The sequence below is a fragment of the Lissotriton vulgaris genome, chromosome 3_1 (assembly GCF_964263255.1).
Source record: "Lissotriton vulgaris chromosome 3_1, aLisVul1.2, whole genome shotgun sequence".
Lineage (NCBI taxonomy): Eukaryota > Metazoa > Chordata > Amphibia > Caudata > Salamandridae > Lissotriton > Lissotriton vulgaris.
The window spans coordinates 47765524-47788615 of record NC_141689.1 but is presented as its reverse complement, the minus strand read 5'-3'; the positions used below and the strand labels follow the sequence as shown (position 1 = coordinate 47788615).

Below are 23092 nucleotides of genomic sequence, written 5' to 3'. Positions count from 1 at the left end.
GTTGGCGCACATGCTCGTGACCGCTCGCGATGAGAAACTATCAGTATGCATTGAGAAAGCTGCAGCTCGAGTAAAAATCTACTTGAGCGGCAGAAAAGAACAGCTCGCACTGTGCAAGATGCTGTTTTCAATGATTGCACAGTGCCGAAAGCTTGTCCGCACTGTGCAATCATTGAAAACAACATCTTGCACAGTGCGAACATGCTACTACGCAATTTGCGTAATGCTACGCATAGCTCACCTAGTGCGAAGTGCACTTCGTGTATCTACGCGTAGCGCTACTTCGCGAACTACGCCCACCCCTAGTAAAATACTAGATTAGGCAAAAAAATGCAGGCAGAGCTGTGCAGCAGCGTGGGGAGCGACCCGCCTGGGAGCAGGGTCAGAGATATTCAAGTTCTGAACATTTGCGTCTTTCCTGTACTCTCACTGTAAAGGTTTACTACCTATAGCCCATAATTTCAAAACATGGAATAACAGTGTCATTTTGGAAATTTTGCATAACAAGTGTAACAAGACATTCCCAAAATGATGCAAATTATGCCAGAGTCATTTAAATTTCACCCAGAGTTATCTACAACACCCGAAAACTTTGAGGTTTTCATTGCAAATGTTTCTGATGAGCGAATCCTTTTTTTTTGGAATCCATTGAGGAAACATGGCTTTTATTTTTCAAACACAGTAGGTCAATCGGTGAGCCACGTAGAAACAATAGTCACAACAAGTCATCCATCAATAGTTCCAAAACAGCACTGCCTTTAGAGGTGCTAGGAAACAACAGCATTTCTTTATAAATTTCGGTCCACCACATTTTTCTCTCTTTCTCTATTCCTCGTTCTTTCTATCTGTTTGTTCTCTGTTGCCTCGCCTCCCTCACCCTTGCTCTCCTTATATACAACCAATCAATCAGTAGATGCCTAAATCACTACTTGTCACCCATGAAGGTATCCAGGCACTGCAGGGTCCAGTTGATTAGCTGAATAGCCAGGTCTTTACTGACTTTTGAAACTCTGGAAAAGATGGGATGTCTGTAGATGAAGGATAGCTCTTTCCATGTCTTAGGAGAAGGAACAACCTCAGCATCTGCTATGTCTGATGCGGGGTGGTGATTAGAGAAAGGGATGCAGAACAGAGGTGTCTGGTGGGCTGATGGAAATTCATTGGTGGTTCAAGTAGGTGGCTCTGCAGTTCTGTACGACCTTGTATGCATGGGTCAGGATCTTGAACTGGCATCCTTTTTGTACGGAAGCCAGGGGAGTTTCCTGATGCAGGGGGTGATGTATATTCATATAGGTAGAATTAAGACAAGTCCAGCTGCTGCATTCTGTGTAGTTTGTAATGGTTGGAGGAGGTGAACTGCGATCCCTGCGTAGAGAGCGTTGCCATAGTCCAGTAGGCCTGGGCAACGGTGCGTCTTAAGCTTTAGCGTAGCCATTTGAATATCTTTGTTGTATGACAGAGGCATGCATGGCTAAACCACACGTCCCTCTACTACACAGCCTGAACCACAAATGTGTCTTAACCACGCATTCCTTTACCATGCAAGCCTTTATCACTTAATTCTGTGGTAAAGGCATGAATTGTAAAGGGGTAAGCCTCTTTGCGCTGTCCCTAAAACTACCACAACCTCTTCCACTGCCCCTAGGCCTAAAACCCAAACCCCTATTTTTTAATACTACCCGACTCCCCCATCCCCCAAGCCCTAAAAACTACTCTGTCCTATAAATTACCCTAACTACCCATTCTCTTCATCCATGCCCTGAGACCCAAAATCCTGTCCATTAACAAACACTATCCCGACCCCCTCCCACCCCTGCGCTGTCCCTAAAACTACCCCAGCCCCTTCCACTGCCCTTAGGCCTAATACATTAACCCCTATTAAAAAAAAACTACCCAGACCTTCCCCCAGCCCTGAAAACTACTCCAACCCTCCCCCAGCCCTGAATACTGTCCCTGACCCCCCAGCCCTGAATACTAACCAGACCCCCCAGCTCTAAAAAGTACCTCTGACCCTCCCAGTCCCGGAAACCAGCCTCAAACCCCCCAGCCCAGAAAATTACCCCAGTACCCAGGATACAACCTCGTAACCCCTCAGCCCAGAAAACTACCTACGACCCCACTAGACCAGAAAACTACCCAACCACCACCAGCCCAGGAAACTACTCCCACTAGCCCAGCCCAGTAATCTGCCACCGACCCCCCCGCCCAGAAAACTACCCCCGACCCCCACAGGGCAGAAAACTACCCCCAGCCTAGAGAACTAACCAACCCAGCCCCATTTACATCACCGCAGCTCTTGTTAATTATTTTTTAAATATAGCTTGTAATTTTAAGTGATTTTGAATATCTGATTACTTTTTAATAGTGTCATTGTGGGTTGTTGGTTTTGTAGGGGAATAGGGTGAGAAGTTAATTAGGTATATATAATTAGTAACTATTTAATAAATTCAATTAATTTATGGTATTGATATTTATTTTGTAACATGTAATACTGATTTATTTACATTATATTTTATTTGTGGACTTTGTAGCTATATAGGGTGGGAAGTTAATTAAGTAATAATAATTAACAATTAATTATTCATTGTTAATTAATTATTCAATTGATTTTTAATTATGGAATTTATGGAAAACTTATTTATTTTACCTATATTTTAGTTGCAGGAAATATTTATATATATATATATATATATATATATATATATATATATATATATATATATATATATATATATATATATATATACAAGCACAAATATGTTTTTATGTGTTTATATAAGTACATATGTGATTATAATATCAAATATTTAAGGAATATATTTAATTTACATTGTATTATATTTATATATTCAAATAATAAACATTTACAACTTTAAACTAAATTTTACTAAACAATCAATATTTTTGTCTATTTTCTGACGATATTAGTGACAACTGTATTTTTTCTGATATTTTTCACATACCACTATAAGTGTACAAGCACAATATTGTGGTAAATGATATTGTTGACACCATTTTTTTGTCAACTATATTGTTCACCACAATATTATGTCAGTGATTCCACTCTGATACAGTATGGAGATTAGGCACTGATAGCATAATATTGAGAATGTGTGGTAAGATGCATCATTGCACTGGTAAACAAAACTTGTTGCAATTGGCAATCAGTATTTTGGAGGCTAGTGTGAAATTTTGCAAACTGACCATGTATGAGAGGTTGCTTCAGAAAATTCTCAATCAGATAGAGCCATGATTGAAGGAAGCTGGCTCTGTATATACTACACCAAAGTAAGGTATAGTGTGTACAGAGTCCAGGGAGTCCCCAGGGGTATAGAAGAGCCTACATTAGGTAAGTACTAACAGCTCTCTTTGTGGTAGTGTGGGCAAGCAGTTAGGCTTATCCAGAGAATGTGTTAAGCATGTATTGAATTCACTCATTCAAGGGCTGAAGCCAGACCAATTGTGTAAGTATAAAAAAGGCATACTTGTATTTTATTTCTGGAACCAATCAGGACTCGGTACAGGTAGAAAAATGTACTTTAAATTGTAAACCTTTACACAGAAATGCAATTGGGAATGAATTTGAAATTGTTAAATGTTGGTATAACTTCAAAAAGCAGTTTAAATTATACAGTAACTAATTTTAGAGTACTTTTGCTTACTTTCAGATGACATCAACTACTTGGAGTGGTATGCCTAGATACCACACCAAAGGTGCTCACATTACAAGGTAAGTAGGAGTTTTCTTCGTTTCAGTTATATTTAATTTTTCCTGCATGCAAAATAGCAGTTCAACACAGAACATTTTAACCCCAAAAACTCATAATATGGGAGAAAAATGGGTTATCATTTTCAAAGGTAAGTAAATGTCTTACGTGTGGGAGTTTTGGGGGCTAGGCCCAAGGTTAACTAAGTTCTAGGTAGACACTCAAGTTGCACTCCCAGTGGCACTGGGGCGGCCGGGTGCAGAATGCATGGGCCCAACATTAGCCAATAGGACTAAGGGGGCCTTCTGTCAGGAACCGCTTATGAGCAGGCCACTTGGGCATGGCAGCAAAGCTCCTGGGTTTACAGTCAGCAATGCAGGGGCCACCAATCAGCAAAGGAGCTGCACCACGAGCGGCATTGGGGTGGCCAGGGGCAGTGTGCCAAGATGACATCAGGGACCCTGTGGATTCCAATGGAGATCTCCAGTTTGGCAAAGAGGCTGCAGGCACGGGCATGGAGACTTCCTGAAAGTGACCACTGGCTGGAGAGGCAGTTTAGAGATGCCTGGACACCATTGGTTTCTGCCACCCAAGGCCGCTGGGCGTCGGGTGCAGAGGCGTCTTCTGGCATCGGGTCTTCTTACTAGCTCCGGTGGTGGTTGGGAGAATCCTTCAGGCTGAGGCTGCTGTCGTCGCCTTGAAACTTGAGGGAGGTTGAGAATCACCATATCCCAGGTCAGGATTGCTGGGGAGACCTCCTTGTGGTATTTGGCCACTCAAACTTGGGCCATGGGGATCGGGTGTAGACTGGTGCAAAATTGCGAAGTCGCCTGGTTACGGATTCTGTGGAGCCTGTGTTTGAGTAAATCTGGTGCTCACTGGAGACAGAGTCTGTAAGATGGGTGCATAGCAGGTCCTCTGGGGGGCTGCTGGGCATGCAGGTTTCTTTGCTGTATGCAGGTCAGAGATGGGACAGGCTGGTAGGGTGGGGTCAAAGCTAAAGGTGTCCTCTTCTTTCTGGGTCAGCACGGCTCTTTGGTCCTTATTGATTCTTCCTCAAATCTAAGGAAACAAGGTTAAGGGTCACCCCTAAATACTAAATTTAGGGGCATTACAAGGGGTGTGCAGGTCAGGACAAATAAGTCCCTCATTTGGGGTGGTTACACCCCCTATTATGCCACCCTCCAGTGGGAGGGGGCATAACCCTCTCCCTAATTGGCTGAGTCCCCTCATCTTCCAGATGGAGGGTAATGAGATGTGTGCTTCACCTCGCCTACCCCACCTGAGGGGTGGGGTTGGCAAAAGTGGGCACACCTCTCTTCCTCGCTTGGTTTTGCTGACGATTCTCCCACCTAAAGTGGGGGGCATAACCGGTGGGAGCCAGTTACTGGGGGCAGCAAAAGGCAGGGACAGCTTCCACAGGCTGCAATCCTTTAAAGCTTCATCTTCGTGTTCCAAGCCCATCCTGGAGGAGGAGGCATGAGACTTCTTCCTAGGATGGGCTTTGTTTCCGGACCCAGAGAGCGGAGACTCTCTCCCCAAAGGTTCAGAAACCTGTCTGGTGGTGACATCCACTCCAGGGATGATCATTTTTGTCAGGGGGCATCTCTAATATGCCCTCTGAGTGCATCTTACATTAAATCCAGCACTGCATCCGGGTGGGTTTAATGTGCTGCGAAGTTTGCTACCAAACTTCCCAGGTTTTAGTAAAGCCATTACGGAGATGTGGAGTTCATAATGACCGACTCCCTGACCCTATACTTTTTGTGGCATTACTATACTTACAATGTCAAAAAATGGAATTAGACAATGTAGGGGTACAGGGCTCATGAATTTGTACCCTCACCTTAGGGCGAGTGCATGCACCCTGCTAGAGGGGTGGGTTACCAAGGTCTCAGACAGTGGGTTGCACACATGACACACAGGGAAGTGTGCCATGTTGACTCTTCACTTTTCTCTGCACCAAAACATGCAGCTTGCAATGGCAGTGTGTGGGTGTTAAGGTACATGGCCTCTAAGGGTGGCACAATAGGTGCTGCAGCCGTTAGAGGTCTTCCCTGGTCACAGTGCCCTTAGCACCCATGGTACCTTTTACAAGGAGCTTACCTGTGGCCAGAGATGTGTCAATTGTGGGTACAAATATACAGTTGTAGGAGCAAACACATGCTCTGGAAACCTGATTGGTAGGGACCCAGGGCACATCAAGTCAGGTTACATCAGAGGTCAGGCAAAAAGTGGGAGGTAATCATGCAAAAAGGGGCACTTTCCTACACAACCCCCCGCCCCATGAAAACGAAAGCGGATGAGACTAACCTTTCCCAAGAGAGTCTTCATTGTCTAAGTGCAAAAATCTGGAAAGTGCATCTGCATCGGCATGGGCAGTCCCAGGTCCATGTTCCACTGTAAAGTCCATTCCCTGAAGGGAGATGGAACACCTCAAAGTTTTGGGTTTTCTCCTTTCATCTGCATCAGCATCTGAGGGGTCTGTGGTCAGTTTGAACTAGGAAGTGAGTACAAAACAGGCACGGTCTCAGCTTCTTCATGGACCAAACCATAGCAAAGGCCACCCTCTCAATGGCACTCCAACACTGTTCTCTGGAGAGTAGCCTTCTGCTTAAGAAAACAACAAGTTGGTCTTGTCCATCATCATTTGACTGTGATAGAACTGCTGCTACTCCTAGCTCAGAGGCATCAGTCTGCACAATGAAATGTTTGGAGTAATCTGGAGCCTTGAGAATCAGTCCTGAGCACATCCTTTAGAGTGTCAAAAGCCTTTTGGCAGCCAACTGTCCAGTTAATGTTCTTGGGCATTTTGTTGGAATTGAGCTCTGTGAAGGGTGTCACAATGAATCCATCCCCCTGCACAAACATCCTATAGCACCCATTCAAACCAAGGTAGTGCGCTATACAAGTATCAATTTACTTTGGTCTGGGGGGTTGGAGAATTGTCTGGATTTTGGGTTGTAGTTGATGGACTTGGCCTACACCTAAAAGGTGGCCCAAGTACACAACAGTTTCCTCCCCTATCTTGCATTTGGATGCCTGTAGCTTGCAGGCCCTATAAAACCTTCCCTACGTGGACCAGGTGATCCTGCCAGGAAGAGCTAAACACAGAAACATCATCTAGATAAGATGCACTAATGCCTTCCAACCCAGCAAGGACTTGATTCACCGACCTCTGGAACATGGCAGGTGCCGTCTTTAGACCAAAGGGTATCACAGTGGAAGAATGCTGTGTTTTGTTATGCTCCTGGGGCCATGCCAATCTGCAAGTCCCTTTTAGTTAAGTCAAAGGTACTTAGGTATTTGGAAGCCCTAACTTATCCATCAATTCATCAGCTCTGTGGATGGGTTGTGCATCTGTCTTGGTGACAGCATTGAGGCCTCTGTAGTCCACACAAAACCTAATTTCTCTCTTTCCACTCTGTGGATGCAGTTTTGGGACTACGATCACTAGGCTGGCATACAGACTCTCGGAAGGCTCAATGACCACCAACTCCAGCATCTTGCTGACCTCAGTTTTGATGCTTTCCTTAACTTGATCAGACTGAGGATAGGTTTTGGTTTTGACAGGCAAGCTGTCTCTAATGTCCACGTGATGGGCACACCAGGGAGTCTGAACAGGGATTAAGGAAAAGAGCTGTGCATACTGTTGCCGAATTTCTGTGCAATCAGTCAGCTGTTGGACAGTGAGGGTGTCTAAATAGAGAACTCCATCTACTGACCCATCCTGTGGGCTGTACGGTAGGAGGTCAGGGAGAGGTTCACTCTCTGTCTCCTGGTCCTCATCAGTAACCATTCAGCATGGTCACATCAGCCCTATCACAATATTGTTTGAGGCAGTTCTCATGTATCAGCCTTTTAGGAGATCTGCTTGTGCCCAGGCCTACCAAGTAGGTGACCTCATTCTTCTTTAGTAGGATAGGGTACGGGTCACTCCAATTGTCCTGGAGAGCCCTTGTGCTACTGGCTCAAAAACCCACACCTGTTGTCCTGAATGAAATTCAACCAGTGTGACTTTTTGATCACACCAGTGCTTCTGGAGCTACGGGCTTGCCTCAAGATTCTTTGATGCTTTCTGCATGTGTTTGCCATCCTGAATAAAGGCCTAGTGCATAGTCCACCACATCTTGTTTCAGTACATGATTGGGTTTCTCCCATCCTTCCCTCACACGTGAGGGTGGTCCCCTTAAAGGGTTGCCAAACAGGAGTTCAAAGGGTGACAACTCTACTCCCTTCTGAGGCACATCTCTGTAGGCAACAGAACATCCCTTCTCCTTTTGAGTTTTACAGGGAGTCCTATTAGCATGCCTTTTAATGTATTCTTGAATCTTTCAACACGGCCCTTGGATTGTGGGTGGTAAGGTGTTGTGAACTTGTAGCTCACTCCCCACTCATCCCACGTGTGTTTTAAGTATACAGACATGAAGTTGGAACCTCTCCTGATACTACCTCCTTAGGAAACCCTATCCTGGTTAAGACACCAATGAGAACCTTGACTACCACAGGGGCTGTAGTAGTCATAATGGGAATGGCTTCAGGATACCTAGTAGCATGATCCACTACTACTAGTATGAACGTGTTTCCTGAGGCTGTGGGAGGTTCAAGTGGACCCACTATATCCATTCCTACACTCTCAGAGGGAAGCCCAACCACTGGTAGTGTGATTAGGTGTGCCTTTGCGTGCCCTCTTGTCTTGCCGCTGGCTTGGTACCCAGGGCACATCAAGTAAGGTTGTATCAGAGGTCATGTAAAATGTGGGGGGGTGGTAACCATGCAAAAAGGGGCACTTTGCTAAAACAACATAACTAATATTGATTAGGTAGATCAAAAATTGCAACTTGACCACAGGGATGATGGCCTGCAAGGTTGAGCAGGCCACCATGTTTGTGATTGCTTATATATAGTATTTGTTTTATAAATCAGCCCATTTACCTTAAAGAAAACAGGACTGCTTTTCAATGAATATATTTGTGTCTTTTTTAAACACAAGCTTCTCTGAGAGATGCAGTGGACGACTGTTCCCCCACCCGCTGGAAAGGCTTTGCAATTTATAAACGGGAAGAGCACCAATGTGTTGCCACTCAAACTTGGTGGTCAGCAATCTTTCAAATGTTTGTGACCAGAATTCTGGTCAGGCATCATTTTTACATATAGTATCAACTTGCAAATTGGAAGGGGCACCTAAACATAGCCCATTCAAATTGATAATTCATTCTATTTGCCGCCTCATTGCAGAAGCCAGGTAAAGTGTACAGACTAAACCTATTCTGCTGCTGCACATTCACTTATTTTGCAAATTGTATCGTCTGGACTGCTAAACAGGTTAGTCATCCGACCCTAAGTCTTCGATGCATAGCATAAGGGCATAACATGCTGTCTGTTAACCATTGATCCAGTGTTAACTGTATTTTCCTACATGGCATTTCTTAGTACAACCCTCTAATAGAACAGGAAGTGTTAGATCTGGTCACATAAAGTGCTGTGCTGCAGTCTGAAATCAAAGTGTAGCATATGAAAACATGAACATCAGGCAGAGAGCCTTCCAATAGTAATAGGTAAAAGTTAGATATAATACATCCCAATTGTTGCTGTATGATAGTAAGACACAATGTTAAGTGCATATGAAGACAAATTTAAATGCTGGATGATGCAATTAAAAGTGTAATGTTTTGAAATCTAAAGTGGTGTGGAGGGACCCTGCCCTCTAATCTGATGGGCAATGTCTGTGATGAAGATATCTTTATTGTTTGGGTAATTAAAACCTTTACAAAGACATAACGCTTAAAGGCCGTCTACAGGCGAAGTCCGAACCAATTCATATTACAAGTCACTTTACTTTATGAGATGTGAATTATAGTTCGATGAAGGTAGAACTGTCCCACACAAATGAGTATGCCTCACATCAGGGGAATCCCTCAGAGTTCCATTTGCCACAGTAACTTCGTCTGTGGCCTTTCATGAGCTGTGTGATTACAGGTAGCTTGGTTGGTCACCCCAACAACTCTACTCCGAGTATGGCCACTGGTCAGATTTGACCTTGCGCACTTTTGAACGACTACAGGGGATACAAGCTCCCGGTTGTTATTGTTGTGACATTGAATCTTGAATGAATACAGTTTTAATTTTAGTTTCCTTTCCATGTGGTGTCCTGACAGTGTCGGACTTCTTGCGCTCCTTCCACTCTATTTGTAGCAGTTTATTTACTAACTGGAGAAACTTTGTTGCCCACAAGTAGGCTGCAGCGACTGGCTATTCAAAAGTGTCATCACAGTTGGTCTGCAGGATCTTATCGGAAGAGACTGGAGTATTGGTAACAGTAATTGTCGTCTCAGCGGGCCAACCGCGGGGCAGATGCACAAAATATAATAAATAATAATAATCACATTTGTAGAGCGTGAACAATCACCCGTAAGGGTCTCTAGGTGCTGAGGGCCGTCGGGAAGATTAAGCAAGCTATTGCCCAGAGTCACATGGTGCTTGGCTAATCTGCCGTGGATCGAACCCTGATCCCCAGATTCCAGCGTCAGTCGCCCTGGCCGCGGCGACACACATAATATAGTTTCTCCAGAAGTTCTGCAAAGGAGAGTCAGCCATGTTTGTTTCCAAGATGGGACCTGGGCTTTCCTTGAAAAAGCTCCCAGATGAATAAGGAGAAGAGAATGCTGTTTTGATGGGGATTTACGACTTATGAGATAGAGTTGTGGGCCCCAACTCTGAATAAAGATAGACTATGACCTTGAATAGCTTGGGGGGAATACCCCATTTACCCATCTTTGACCATAGACACTCTCTTGGAACCAAGTCGAAAGCTATTTCAACAAGAAGGGTGAGGGGCAAAAGGCTGCTCATTTGGCTGGTACCCAGTATGAAGCCAGTTTGTGTGATCGGAATGATGCTCTTTTCCGTGGCCCGTGGCTCAAGATCTAAAAGAAGATCAGGGGTCTACACTTTGGACTTGAAGTCAATGATTGCGATCAGTCGGTATTTCGAAGGATCTGGGGGCATATTACCAACAACTAGCGATAATTATCGCTATGTTGGTTTAGCGGCGATATTTTTATCGCCGAGCTGCGGCGATTTTTATCGCTTAGGAACCTTGCTATTATCAAGGTTTATCTCCTAAGCGATAAAAATCGGCCGAAATGCATGAATATCGCTGAAAAGTCAGCGATATTCATGCATTACCGAGCTAATGCTGTTAGCCATGTTATCCACCTCCCATTGGATAACATAGCTGAGAACTGCTCAGGGGCAGGTGTTAGCTTTTGGAGATATTCGCGCTTAGCGCGAATATCTCCAAAAGTTGGTAATAGGAGATAGCGATGTTAGCAACTGTTTCCAGTCGCTAACATCTTGGCATGCCCACTTTGCATGTCATTAGTGATAAATATCACTAACATGCAAAGCAGGGCCCAAGATCGTCGCTATCTCCTACTAGCTATCACTAACTGGTGTTAGCGACAGCTAGGTAATAGGGAGATAATTTTATCTCCACTTTCTTGGCTCTTAAAGCCAAAAAAGCGGAGATAAACCCCCTTGATAATATGCCCCACGATCTACTACCGGCTTAGAAAACTGGGCGGCGGATGTTACCCCTCCATGATGCTGGTATGCTGTTAGTTATGAAGAAGGGGTTGAACGAAGAAGGGGTAAGGTACATGGCCCAAAATGGTGGGTCGAGTTTAAATAGAGTGTTTGGAAGACCATTTGGGCGGGACCCCCGTCTGCTCTCAGCCTTTATAAGTTGTTCCAGACTTGTGTTTCGTTCAGCCATTGTCCCTCACGCTGATTATCAGGATACATATTTATCTGGGTTTTTCGCCCTTGGAAATGTTTGGTGGTTGGTGCTGGTGCATTAGAAGATTCCAGGTGTGTTGACCAGTCTGCCTCCGAGATGTTTGCATTGTGGTGGCATTAATTGCCATTAGTTACGATGTTAATGTATGAACATAATTGTTTGTTGTTCTTGGTTTTGATCGTATGCAGCAACTTTATCTAAGTGTTTGATTGATGTGTTTTTTGGCTGACCAGATTTCCTTTTTATAGAGACCCCCCTAGTATTCTGATTTATTGTTCTTTGTCTGAGCTGTGCATTGAGTCTTGTTTCCAGAGTTTTCTAATCTCCTTATTTATTTTCTTTTTTTCCTAAGAGCGATTTGGTGCACCAGGGGCATCTTTTCTGTGATTAGCCTTATGGTGAAAGTGATGAACAGAAAAATTGTCAATAATTTGCTTTATTGTGGATTCCCATTGAGGGCAAACAAGGCTATACTCATCAATGCATCAATGCTTGTTCTGCCTTTGTGGTCTATTCTTGAGTGATTGGCTATTACTGGTGGAATGCTGTTTGCGACTGGGTGCGTGGATTGGCCATGATGATCGTGCCTGTTTGAATAAGTGCCAGGTTGAAATCACCCGACAAAACTATGGTGGCCTACAGGTAGGTGAATTGAAATGATTCGAGTAGGGAGAACAGACACTGTTTTTCCTGGTTTGTGCCGCTGGGAAGGATAAATATACACATTGCAGATTAAAAAGGTGACATTATCAGATTTGGGTTGGTGGTTTGAATATTGCTGAACTGAGAGTTTGACTCATTGAACCCATTTGTGGCCATGATCGATCGTTTCGTGTTGGCACATTAGGTGCGATGCAATAAATGTTGATAACCCACCGGAAGCTCTTCCTTGTTGTTTGATTTTGGTCGCTTGTAAGTGGTGCTCCCTTAAGCCTGTGATTGGCGTCTGAAGCACCGCCCAAGTTTCCTGCTGTGACTTTTGTAGTGGCAAATCCTCTTTGGATAGAGACAGCTCTCTCATTTAGCTTAGGGCTCCTGCCGCTGCTGAGTGCTGGATGCTTAGGTTTGGGATATAATACAGAGGGTATTCCGTGGGGCCTGTAGCTCCCCTTACTCCCCCACTAACGGTAGTATTCATATTTTGCAATGGTTTTGGATTGGGACAAAGTGGGCCCGGGTACCGCTCTGTCTCCATGGTTTTTACTTCAATGCCCCTTTTTGGAAATCAGTCCCTATGGTGCCATGCTTCCATGGCAATGTTTGGATTGCTCCAGGAGACCACCGTGACTTCTCTTCCTGGGGCTTCCAAGAAGGGGTTAAACTCGATTCTCTCTGTGGTGTAGGGTACCTGCTTATGTCATGAAGTGTAAACTAAGGCAGCAATATGGGCTCAAAGAACTCTCATATAAAACATGAGTTTAAACTTCAACTTCAACTTGCATTAGTTAAGTTTCTTCTTGTGGCAAGTTGAAGTCTAAACAGTTGTAGTATCATGTGATGTTGGGTTACCCTGTGCTGTAAGATTAAATGTAAACTTGGTGCGAGGTGACCTTGTGATACATGATTAAATGTAAACTTGGTGCGAGGTGACCTTGTGATACACGATTAAATGTAAACTTGCTGTGTGGTTATCTTGTGATGAAAGATGAAATGGACATATGCTATGGTCTAACCTTGTGATACAAGATGAAATGTAAACTGCTGTGAGACACATGAAAAAATGTAAACATGCTCCTTGGTTATCTTGTGATGTAAGATGAAGTGTAAACGTGGTGTGAGGTTACCTGGTGATGAAAAATGAAATGCAAACTTACTCTGTGGTTAACTGGGGACACATGATGAGATGCTAATTTGCTGTGTGATTTGCTGGTGATAAAAGATGTAAACCTGCTGTGCTGTTATCTTGTGAGCAAAGATTACATGTACATTTGCTGGGTGATTACTTTGTGATGCAAGATGAAATATACTCATACCATCTTGGTAGCGTGTGAAGCACGATGAACCGCAAACTTTGGAAGTATAAATACTTATAGGGTTACTATGTGATACAAGAGCAAATGTAAACTTTTGTCCCTATTAAATGCTGTTGGACACCTTCTTATTGACATGATTGTTCTCATTTATGAGAGGATTGCGTCTCGTTTGCAACACACAATGTAGTAGATGTATGATGCCAACTTATAAGTCAGATTCTTGAAGCCACACAAAGTCACTTTGCGTGACTTCAAAAATCTGGAGTAACGCAACGCAGAGAACAGCACTGCAGTGCGCACTCTGGCCGGGATAGGTGTTCCAAAGGCGTTATGTGGGTGTTCCCACGCAACTCTCATGGATATTGACGTATCCCAGATATGCAAGAACTTGTAAACCTGGGGCTGTGCCAAAAGCTTACATCTTCCCAGGGAGGTGTAACAAGGACAAATAGCTCCATCTCTCCTAATTTCTTCCTCTTTCTATGTGTGGTGCATTCTGCAGCACGCTTAGAAAGAGGAATATGCCTCCCAGGATTGCTTTTGTGGAGAAAGGTGCCACTACCTGCACACAAACAATCCTGCATGCAACGCGGGCACCCTTGCACCATGTTGCAAGGGTGCCTGCATGGCGCTGGGCTGCCAAATGGGCGCCAGTGCAAGGGAGAGGACAGGAATGCGGCATATTGCCTTACATATGTCCCATTTGTACGCGGTCCCTGTCTCGCAGTGCAGCACAGCAAGGTGACCTCTCTGCGCTGCACTGCGTGACGTCCTCATAAAAGAGGCCTGAAGAGTTAGCTCCGGCCGTGTTAGGTGGCATAGGTTTATTCTGTGAAGTGATATGAAGTGTAGACTCTGGCAGTAGTGCTGTACTGTACCTTCCCATGTAGTATGCAGTGGTGCAGACTATGACAATAATAAGTGCTGTAAGCTTACTTTGTCGAGTGATGTGAAATGTAAACTATGACTGTAAACTAAGCAAATCGAAGCGCAAACACTAGCACCATTACGTGATGTCAAGCGCCTGTATAAAGTACTCTGGGGTTACCATCGAACTGGGTTTGAAGTGCTCATGCGGCCAGTAATAGCTGCTATGAGTGAATATCTGACACAATATATGTGGTCATTATGGACGTATGTGGCAGCAATAAATACTGTGTGAGTAGATTGTGATCTCCTAAAGATGCTGCCACTGACCCTGAAATAAGAACCCCTTGGAGCACCTCAGTGTGACTCAATGTTATGAGCAGGTGCTTCATGAACCAATGGCAGGTTCATGTTGGAGAAATGAGCCAATTACATTCCTTAGCAGATATGACGGTTATTGGCCAAGGCTTGGCCCTCAGGAGACATCTCATGCCAAAGCACAGCATGTTCTTTTATGTACCAAAACCATGTCAATCATTGGGCAGAAGGGAAAAGATCTCCACTGATGGGCCTGGGGTGGTACTTCACTGACGTCTACACATACCTGTTTGCAATGAGGCACACTTACCCACAACCTTGCTGGTAGAAGCAAAGACACCTTTGCCCTTCTCTCTGTCAGCCTCTAGGGCAGCTTTCTCCTTTTTCATCTTCTTCAGGTCCGCATTTGAATATTCCAGGTTCTGCTCAGCTCTGTGAAGCTCACCGCGGCTCCTGTTCTCCAGGTCACTCAGCACGTCCAGCTCGGTGCTCGTCCCGTTGACCTGCAGCTCTAGCGCATTCTGCTGCTCCGCGAGCCTTCGTAGCTCGGTCATGAGCGTGGCGCGTTGGGCGCGCAGTGCAGTCTCTTCGTCCAGGGCCATCCTCTCTGCCTTGCGAAGGTTGGTGTGAGCCTCACTTATGTGAGACTGAATCCTCCTGAATATCCTACCAGTGATGTTGGTGTTGAGCAGGCTCTCTGCCAGCTTCTCCAGGGCACTGACTCCTGTCAGGAAGGCCTCCCGAACCGCTCCTTTAAAGCCTCCGCTTCCAGCAGTAACAGGAGCCAGTGTTGGGTCACAAAAACACACAAAGGTTCCTAGAACAAAAAACAAGCAGATCACTCTAAGACAACAAAGGCAGAAACCACATCCAGCTGAAGGGGACACATGAGGGGAGGTTACAAACTGAGAAGCAAGGCCATTGCAGAAGGACAACTTTGCCCAAATTCATGGGGCACATTCTTCAAAAGCGCCCTGCGCCACGTTTCACCATGCAAAGTAGTACCTGTTTGACGCAAGGCTGTGAGTCAGATTGATAAAGCCACGCAAAGCCAGCCTGCGTGGCTTCGAGTGGCCTCATAAATCGCGAGTAGGGAGACGGAGTGCAAATTGCCGCGCTGCCTTACTCTGCGAACGAGGGGCATTCCATAGGAGTTGCGGTGGGTGTTCCCACACAACTCGCATGCTTTTTGATACATTCCCAGATATACAAGGACTTGTAAACCTGGGAATGTGTTAAAAACATATTCTTTCTGAGGTGAGGTGTAACAAGAACTATCTTCAATTCTCCTCATTTCTCTCCTCTTTCTACATGTGCTACATTCTGCAGCACACTTAGAAAGAGAAAAACACCTTTCAGGATTGTTTTCTGCAGGAAGGTGCCCCTTCCTGCACAAGCACTCCTGCTTCCCATAGTGCAAGTGTGCATGTGATGACGCTAAGCCTCTGAAACTGCACCAGCGCAGCGGGAAGGATGGGAATGCATCACTTTGAATAAATACAGTGCATTCCTGCCCTTTCACTTTGGCGTAGGGCAGTGCAGCGAGGGGAATGCTGTCCTGTCCTACACCAAACCCCCATAAATTAGGTCAAACTTCCTAAACTGCAGGGCTAATAAACTCACCAATAGTGGACCCCTTCCGGGAGTGAGAGAGAGGTTGCAGGGGCCTCATTTATGAAAAGTGACGCATCACTGCGTGAAAACAGCGATGCGTCACTTTTCACTGCGCACTCCTTACGACATTCTTGATGCGTCATATTTAATGTATGACGCATCATGTCGCAAGGAGTTACAGATACGTCAGTATTTCTGACGTATCTGTAAGCGCAAAAGTGACGCATTGCTGGAGTGTGTCACAAAAGTGACGCAACTCCAGCAATGCGTCCTTTCACATGGGGAAAGCCCCATGTGAAAGGGCTTGCGTCAGTCTTACGCCTGCTGTGAGGCAGGCACAAGATTTTGACGCAACAGCGTCATAAAAGTGACGCAGTGAAATTTCATAGATTTCACTGCGTCACTATTACGAGGCTTTTTGCGGGGGAACTCTGCATACATTATACCTGACGCAGGTATATTGTGGCGCAGGGGTTTAAACAGTGACGCATCTACCTAGATGCGTCACTTTTTAAATATGGCGCAACGAGTCGCATTTTTTACACCGCTGGTGCGTCACAAAAAGTGACGCACCGGCAGCACAAAACTGACGCAAGGCCTTCATAAATAAGGGATACTCAAGGGTGACTACGCGCTCTACAAAAACCAAAAATAAATAAATAAATACTGTTTCTCTTCTCGTTCATTTTCTCTCACATTTCTGAGTTCCTATTTCTAATTAAGATGAGTTCATATGGCTTTCAAGGCCCTGTTGTCACCCTGCTGTTGCTAGGGATTACCAAGGAGGCTCCCCTGACAGCAAAGAATTGTATAATGCCTCCATCTGAGCAGGGGGTCCTACATTAGGAGGCTGAGGGTTCTGCCACGGTGGTGGAGTACTCAAGCCCAAAGGGGGAGAATTTTGATCCAGTTTTTAAGTTCGGTAATTGCCAGTCATTCTTATGGGCCTGGAGGACCATAGGAATGAATGTCAATTACCGAATCGGTAATTACCGATTCAGTAAATACCGAATAATTCAAGGGTGGCAGGGTGTCACTTTGACACCCTGTTGCACCCCTGATTAGGGCGTGTGCCATGTGGCACACATACATGCCCCTAGGGCATGCCCTAAGGGCATGTATGTGTGCCACATGGCACAGGTGTACATGCACAGATTTGCATATACACAGGTATTCGTTATTTACCACCAACTAATAGTTGGTGGTAAATAACGAATCCTTAAAGCCCTGTGGCACTGTTTACAGTGGCACCTACATCTTAAAATACAGAATCGGTAATTTTACCGATTCGGTAAATTTACCGATTCGGTAAAATTACCAATTCGGTAAAATTACCGAATCTGTATTTGTAGATGCCCTACATCTCAATATCCAAATACCGGTCGGTAACGGCCGAAAATCAGTATTGTCGCCCGTTACCGACCGGTATTTGGATGCCTACATCTGGCCCTAGGTTCCTAACAAATGATTTATCTAGATTTGGTATTTCTAATGGTCTCTGGAATATGGACCTTGGAGTCGCGGACTCTCACCTGCGATGATGAAGACTGCGAAGGAACGGAGAATCGTGGGATTCATGGCGGACGAACTCTGGGTCCAACGGATCACAGATTCCTGCAGAAGACTGGAAGAAGATCACCATCACAATCACGAGCAACAGAAAACTGATTTTGTTATTCATGGCTGATTTCCATTTTGAAATGCTGCCTCGCTTTATGAATCCCACATGATCCTGCCATGTAGGATTCTCACTCCCTCCACCCGCCCCACCGCAGATTGGAACTAGTGCGCAGACACCTTAGTGGCCTTCTAAGGGGGACTGCTCAAAAGAGTGGGTTGAATTATGCAAAAACAGGGAAACTCAACTATCCCTTCTGCTTGGATGAAGCGGTTCCATGCAGGGGGGCGCGTTCAAAGATCACAAGGAAATCCACCCCAGGGCCACTGCCCTCATGGAAGAATGCCTGCCCCCTCTACCCACAATCAGAGGCTGCTGGCTAGACTAGTCCAACTGCTGCAGATCCCTAGTCCTTTTTTTATTTCAAGGAACAATGGTCCCTAACAGTAAATAAAGAATGAAAAAATACATATAGATCAAAATGGAATTCCATATGATCTGTCCAGCCGGACAGGGTTTAATAACATAATTAAGAGCATAGTCAGTCAATCTTGTACAATATCAAAGTGGGACACAGCCTGTGTCCCACGTTGACGATTTACACTTGATGATTTGATTGTATTATGAGTTAAAATCACAAAAGTGTTCTTGCAATTGTCTGCCAAACCTGGATTTTATTCAGACCGTCCGTTCTTGCCTCACCTGTTTGTATATGTCACTATTGTCTCTATACAGTAGTAGGACACAGGCTGTGTCCCACTTTGATATTGTACAAGATTGACTGACTATGCTCCTAATTATGTTATTAAACCCTGTCCAGCTGGACAGATCATATGGAATTCCATTTTGATCTATATGTATTTTTTTTCATTCTTTATTTACTGTTAGGGACCATTGTTCTTTGAAATAAGATATACACCCAAGTTCCTTACCTATCGCTCCTTTGGGTACCCTTGTTTTTTATAGCAGATCCCTACTCCTGCAGACAACCACTTCCTCCCACAGGTCAGCAAGAAATGGAGGAATGCTCCAATCACTCTTTTGGTCACTGAGGGGCTTGGTTATGAGAGCCCTGCGTCACTTTTGCACCATGTAACGTGTTACATGCGTGACGTGGGGCTCTCATAAAGATCCATAAAGCCACGCAAATCTGCCTTGCGGGCTTTAAGTGGCCTCATAAATCACGAATAAGGCAACGCATCGCAAATCGCTGTGTTTCCTTACTCTGTCCCTGGGAGACGTTCAGTGGGCGCTGCGGTGGGTTTTCCCACACAACACCTATGGATGTTGACGCTGACCCAGATTTACAAAGTGACGTAAACCTGGGGAGGCTTGAAATCCATATGTCTCCCAAGGTGAGGAGTAACAAAGAGATATATATTCATTTCTTCTCATTTGTTTCCCTCTTTCTACGAGTGTTGCATTCTGCATCACACATACAAAGAGGAAACTGCCTCCCAGGCGCCCCTGCCCTGTTTACAACGCCGGCCCCCTTGCACCATGCCACCAGGGTGCGGCGTTGGCGCGAGGCTGCGGAAACTGCCTCTCAGGTACCCCTGCCCTGTTTACAACGCCGGCCCCCTTGCACCATGCCACCAGGGTGCGGCGTTGGCGCGAGGCTGCGGAAACTGCCTCTCAGGTACCCCTGCCCTGTTTACAACGCCGGCCCCCTTGCACCATGCCACCAGGGTGCGGCGTTGGCGCGAGGCTGCGGAAACTGCCTCTCAGGTACCCCTGCCCTGTTTACAACGCCGGCCCCCTTGCACCATGCCACCAGGGTGCGGCGTTGGCGCGAGGCTGCGGAAACTGCCTCTCAGGTACCCCTGCCCTGTTTACAACGCCGGCCCCCTTGCACCATGCCACCAGGGTGCGGCGTTGGCGCGAGGCTGCAGAAACTGCGCCAGCGCTGAAAGAAAGGACAGAAATGCACCACACTAGATAAATACATGGGGCCTTATTTATGAATGCCTTGCGCCGCCGGTGCGTCACTTTTAACATGAAAAAAGTGACGCACCGGTGGCGCAAGGCCTTCATAAATAAGGCCCATGAAGCCCTAAGAAGGCTGGGGCAGCTGCGCATGCTTCATGTTACTGGAGCCTGGAGCGCAGAGGTACACACTCCTCAAGCCGCGGCAACAGACAATTGTGTTTGCCTTTGCTTGATGACTGCAGGCTGAGACTGTGCCCAGGGGGGCGCAGAGGGCACAGGAGCAGTGCAGGCTGGGTTAAGAGTGCCTTTTGCGCCACCACTCTAGATACACTACTGCTGTTATTTCTAACCTTGAAGAACTTAAAACACTGTCTACACAGTCATGTTTTTGTGGTGTTTTTCACAGGTGAGGGCACTAGCTGCCAAGGGGACACCTTTAGCTAATCCGGGCTAATAAGCAAACAGCACTTTGCATGCTTCTATTGATGAGCCATTGCTCCAGTGATACATGCAGAACTACAGGTCCCAGCATGCAGCAGGCTTCTATGAAAAAACCAGAGCAGGCTGGCATGGCATGGAGACACTTGGCTGCAATGGGTGTTGATAAATTCTCCCGAAGTGCTAACAAAGATATCATGCGCAAACATGTCTTTACTCATCCAAGGGACTGTTGGGTAAAATGTGTCTGGGTGACATCTGCAACTGGAAGCAACAGTGGAGCCGGTTACAACGAATGAAGGGAATAAACAGGTGTGTGCAAGGTACTGGGGGGCCTGCTCGTGCCCCAGCGCTTGGGAAATGCGCGTCAGTGCGCTATATCGTAGGAAGTTTGGCGCAGCACTGCCCCTTTCACGCAAAGCCGTCAGTAATCACTGCGCTGGGGTCTGTGACATATTAGTAAACATGCCCCGTTATTCTTAACGACCTCAAGGGCATGACAGTAATAACAGATATGACACTTCCCTGCACATCCCAAAACGGGACATCCCGCGCTCCGGGAAGGGTGCCCCTATGGAGGGAGCCTGCGTGTGGCGCTGGAGGCTTCAGTGAGCTGTGTTACGCCCGCGCAACCTTTAGTAAATAAGCGCCTTGGTTGGCAGAAAACATCAGAAATACCAGCATCTTCCAGAGGTCTGTCATATCTGCTCCGGGGCCCCGATAGCAAAGCCAGCGACGAGCGAGGAGTACAGTTTACACAACCCATTCTTACCCGCTGCGGATGAACGCGCACGTTTCTCACACTCAATTCAAGTCACCTCGAAACGCTCGTGTGAACAATAATTTGTGCTAAAAATTCTATTCCAGGTCCCATAATTCGACCCATTAAAACCCATCTGCTTGTGACGGTCTTTCGTGGTGCAAGAATTCCACCCAAGTTGCCAAAGATTCCACATGGAGGCGCTCGCCTCCGGGCAGCAGCTCCCGGCCACAACACGTGTCCATCGACCCACCCTAACTCCCAGAGAAGCATTTAAAATAAAAGGGCAACAGCCCGGTACCGGCGAGGTTCAGGGCTCTATTGGAAGAACAGTAAAGTACTGAGCCGTGACCTACAGTAGAAGCATAGTGAGGGTCGTGCACGCGCACACGATCACGAGCCCGCGCTCCTGCATGGCCTGTCAGAGTCAATATCAAGTTATCAAGAGACCCCCGCAGTCCTGCTCCTCACCCTCCTACCTCCAGACAGCGCTGCCCAGTGACTGTCGAGCCCCTCGACGCTGCCTCGATCCGCCTCGTGAGGAGCCCGGGGGTTTATAGGGGCAGAAATGCAAATAAGGTAACGAATCAGGAGGAAGAAGCTGCCCATTGGCAAGCACCCTCTCACCTGAGCCCCTCCCCCAGTGAAACAGTCAACAGTCACTGCCCAGAGCTTTGCATGCCTTCTTCAGCTGAGGCCGCCTCACCTCCATCCCTGGATGCTTTCATTCCATTCACCTTCACACTTCACAACTCCTTGCACTGGCCCTTTAAATACTTCCTTCCCATGTAAATGTACATGTATTTATATAGCGCAAATCGCCCACATCGCAGGCATCTATGCGCTTGCATAGGGAACCTGTCCTGGTATTCCCCGGTGAGATACCCCGGCAGGGTATCCACAAGGTGAAAGCCAGGCATCCCGCAGCGAGGGGCCATTGTGGAGATTAAGCAAGCTATTGCCCAGAGTCGAGAGTGTGAACCCGTGAGCCGAGAAGGCACCGGAGCGAGAATTATCGAGTCCGTGGAATTATTGAGCCCAACCCCCGTCGGGGTGGGGAATTGAACCCTGGTCCAGGGCCGATCTCAGCTTCCGGGTCTGCCGCCTCTAACCCCTGAGCCACACTTCTCCACCAAAGCTTCACAAAGTCTTCCGTGGGCCCTTCACAAACTACCTCCCCTCACACTTCACAACTCCACCCTCTGACCCTCCAAGGCCTCTTTGTATGAGTCTTTCACCCTCACAACTCTGACTCCCCCAAAGCCTGGCCTCTCTAACCGTCTCACGCTTCCATTCCAGGACCATTCTCTCATTAACCCCTGCCCCTTCCACACTCCTCCTCCTGACAACTTTCCATTCACAGTAACAGATGTTTCACAACAGTCTGAGCCCATCCTGACCCTTTCACCCCCCACTCGACCCTCTCACCCCCCACTCTTGACCCTCTCACTCTCCTTACACTTGACCCTCTCACTCCTCCACTCTTGACCCTCTCAATCCCCAACTCTTGACCCTCTCACTCCCCCACTCTTGACCCTCTCACTCCCCCACTCTTGACCTTCCCACCCCCACTCTGACCCTCTGACTTCCCCGCTCTTGACCCTCTGACCCCCCCCCACTCTTGACCCTCTCACTCCCCCGCTCTTGACCCTTTCACTCCCCGCTCTTGACCCTCTCCCCTCCGCTCCCACTGACCCTCCATCTCTTTGTCCCCTGGCCTCGTGTCCCCCCCCCCCCCCACCTCCTGCTCTTCGCCTCTCCTCCCAATGACCCTCCATCTCTTTGTCCCCTGGCCTCGTGTCCCCCCACCTCCTGCTCTTCGCCTCTCCTCCCACTGACCCTCCGTCTCTCTGTTCCCCGATCTCTTCCCTCCTCCACCTGCTGACTCTTCCATACTTCTCTGCTCGACCTCCACTCCGTTCTCTGCCCCCCACTCCCGTCTCTTGACCTGTTGACCCCTCCTCTCACTGACCCTTCACCTCGCTGTGTTTAACCCCTCCTCTCCTACACCTCATGAGTCTTTCACCCCCCTCCCAGACACTATGACCCCTTCCGCACCTGAACCTT

The 23092-nt window shown here is 46.7% G+C and overlaps 1 protein-coding gene across 1 annotated transcript in view; it reads right to left on the bottom strand.

The window, feature by feature from the left end:
• The window catches only part of LOC147725916 (uncharacterized), a 31928-nt gene extending 10371 nt beyond the window's left edge, over window positions 1-21557 (bottom strand). The window contains exons 1-3 of the mRNA XM_086960046.1: window positions 21505-21557; window positions 17813-17904; window positions 14977-15483 (exon numbers count right to left, since the gene is read on the bottom strand). Coding sequence (XP_086816172.1) covers window positions 14977-15483; window positions 17813-17858 — 553 coding nt within the window. The 5' untranslated portion in view covers window positions 17859-17904; window positions 21505-21557. The remainder of the gene's footprint in view (window positions 1-14976; window positions 15484-17812; window positions 17905-21504) is intronic.
• Between the last annotated feature and the right edge of the window lie 1535 nt (window positions 21558-23092).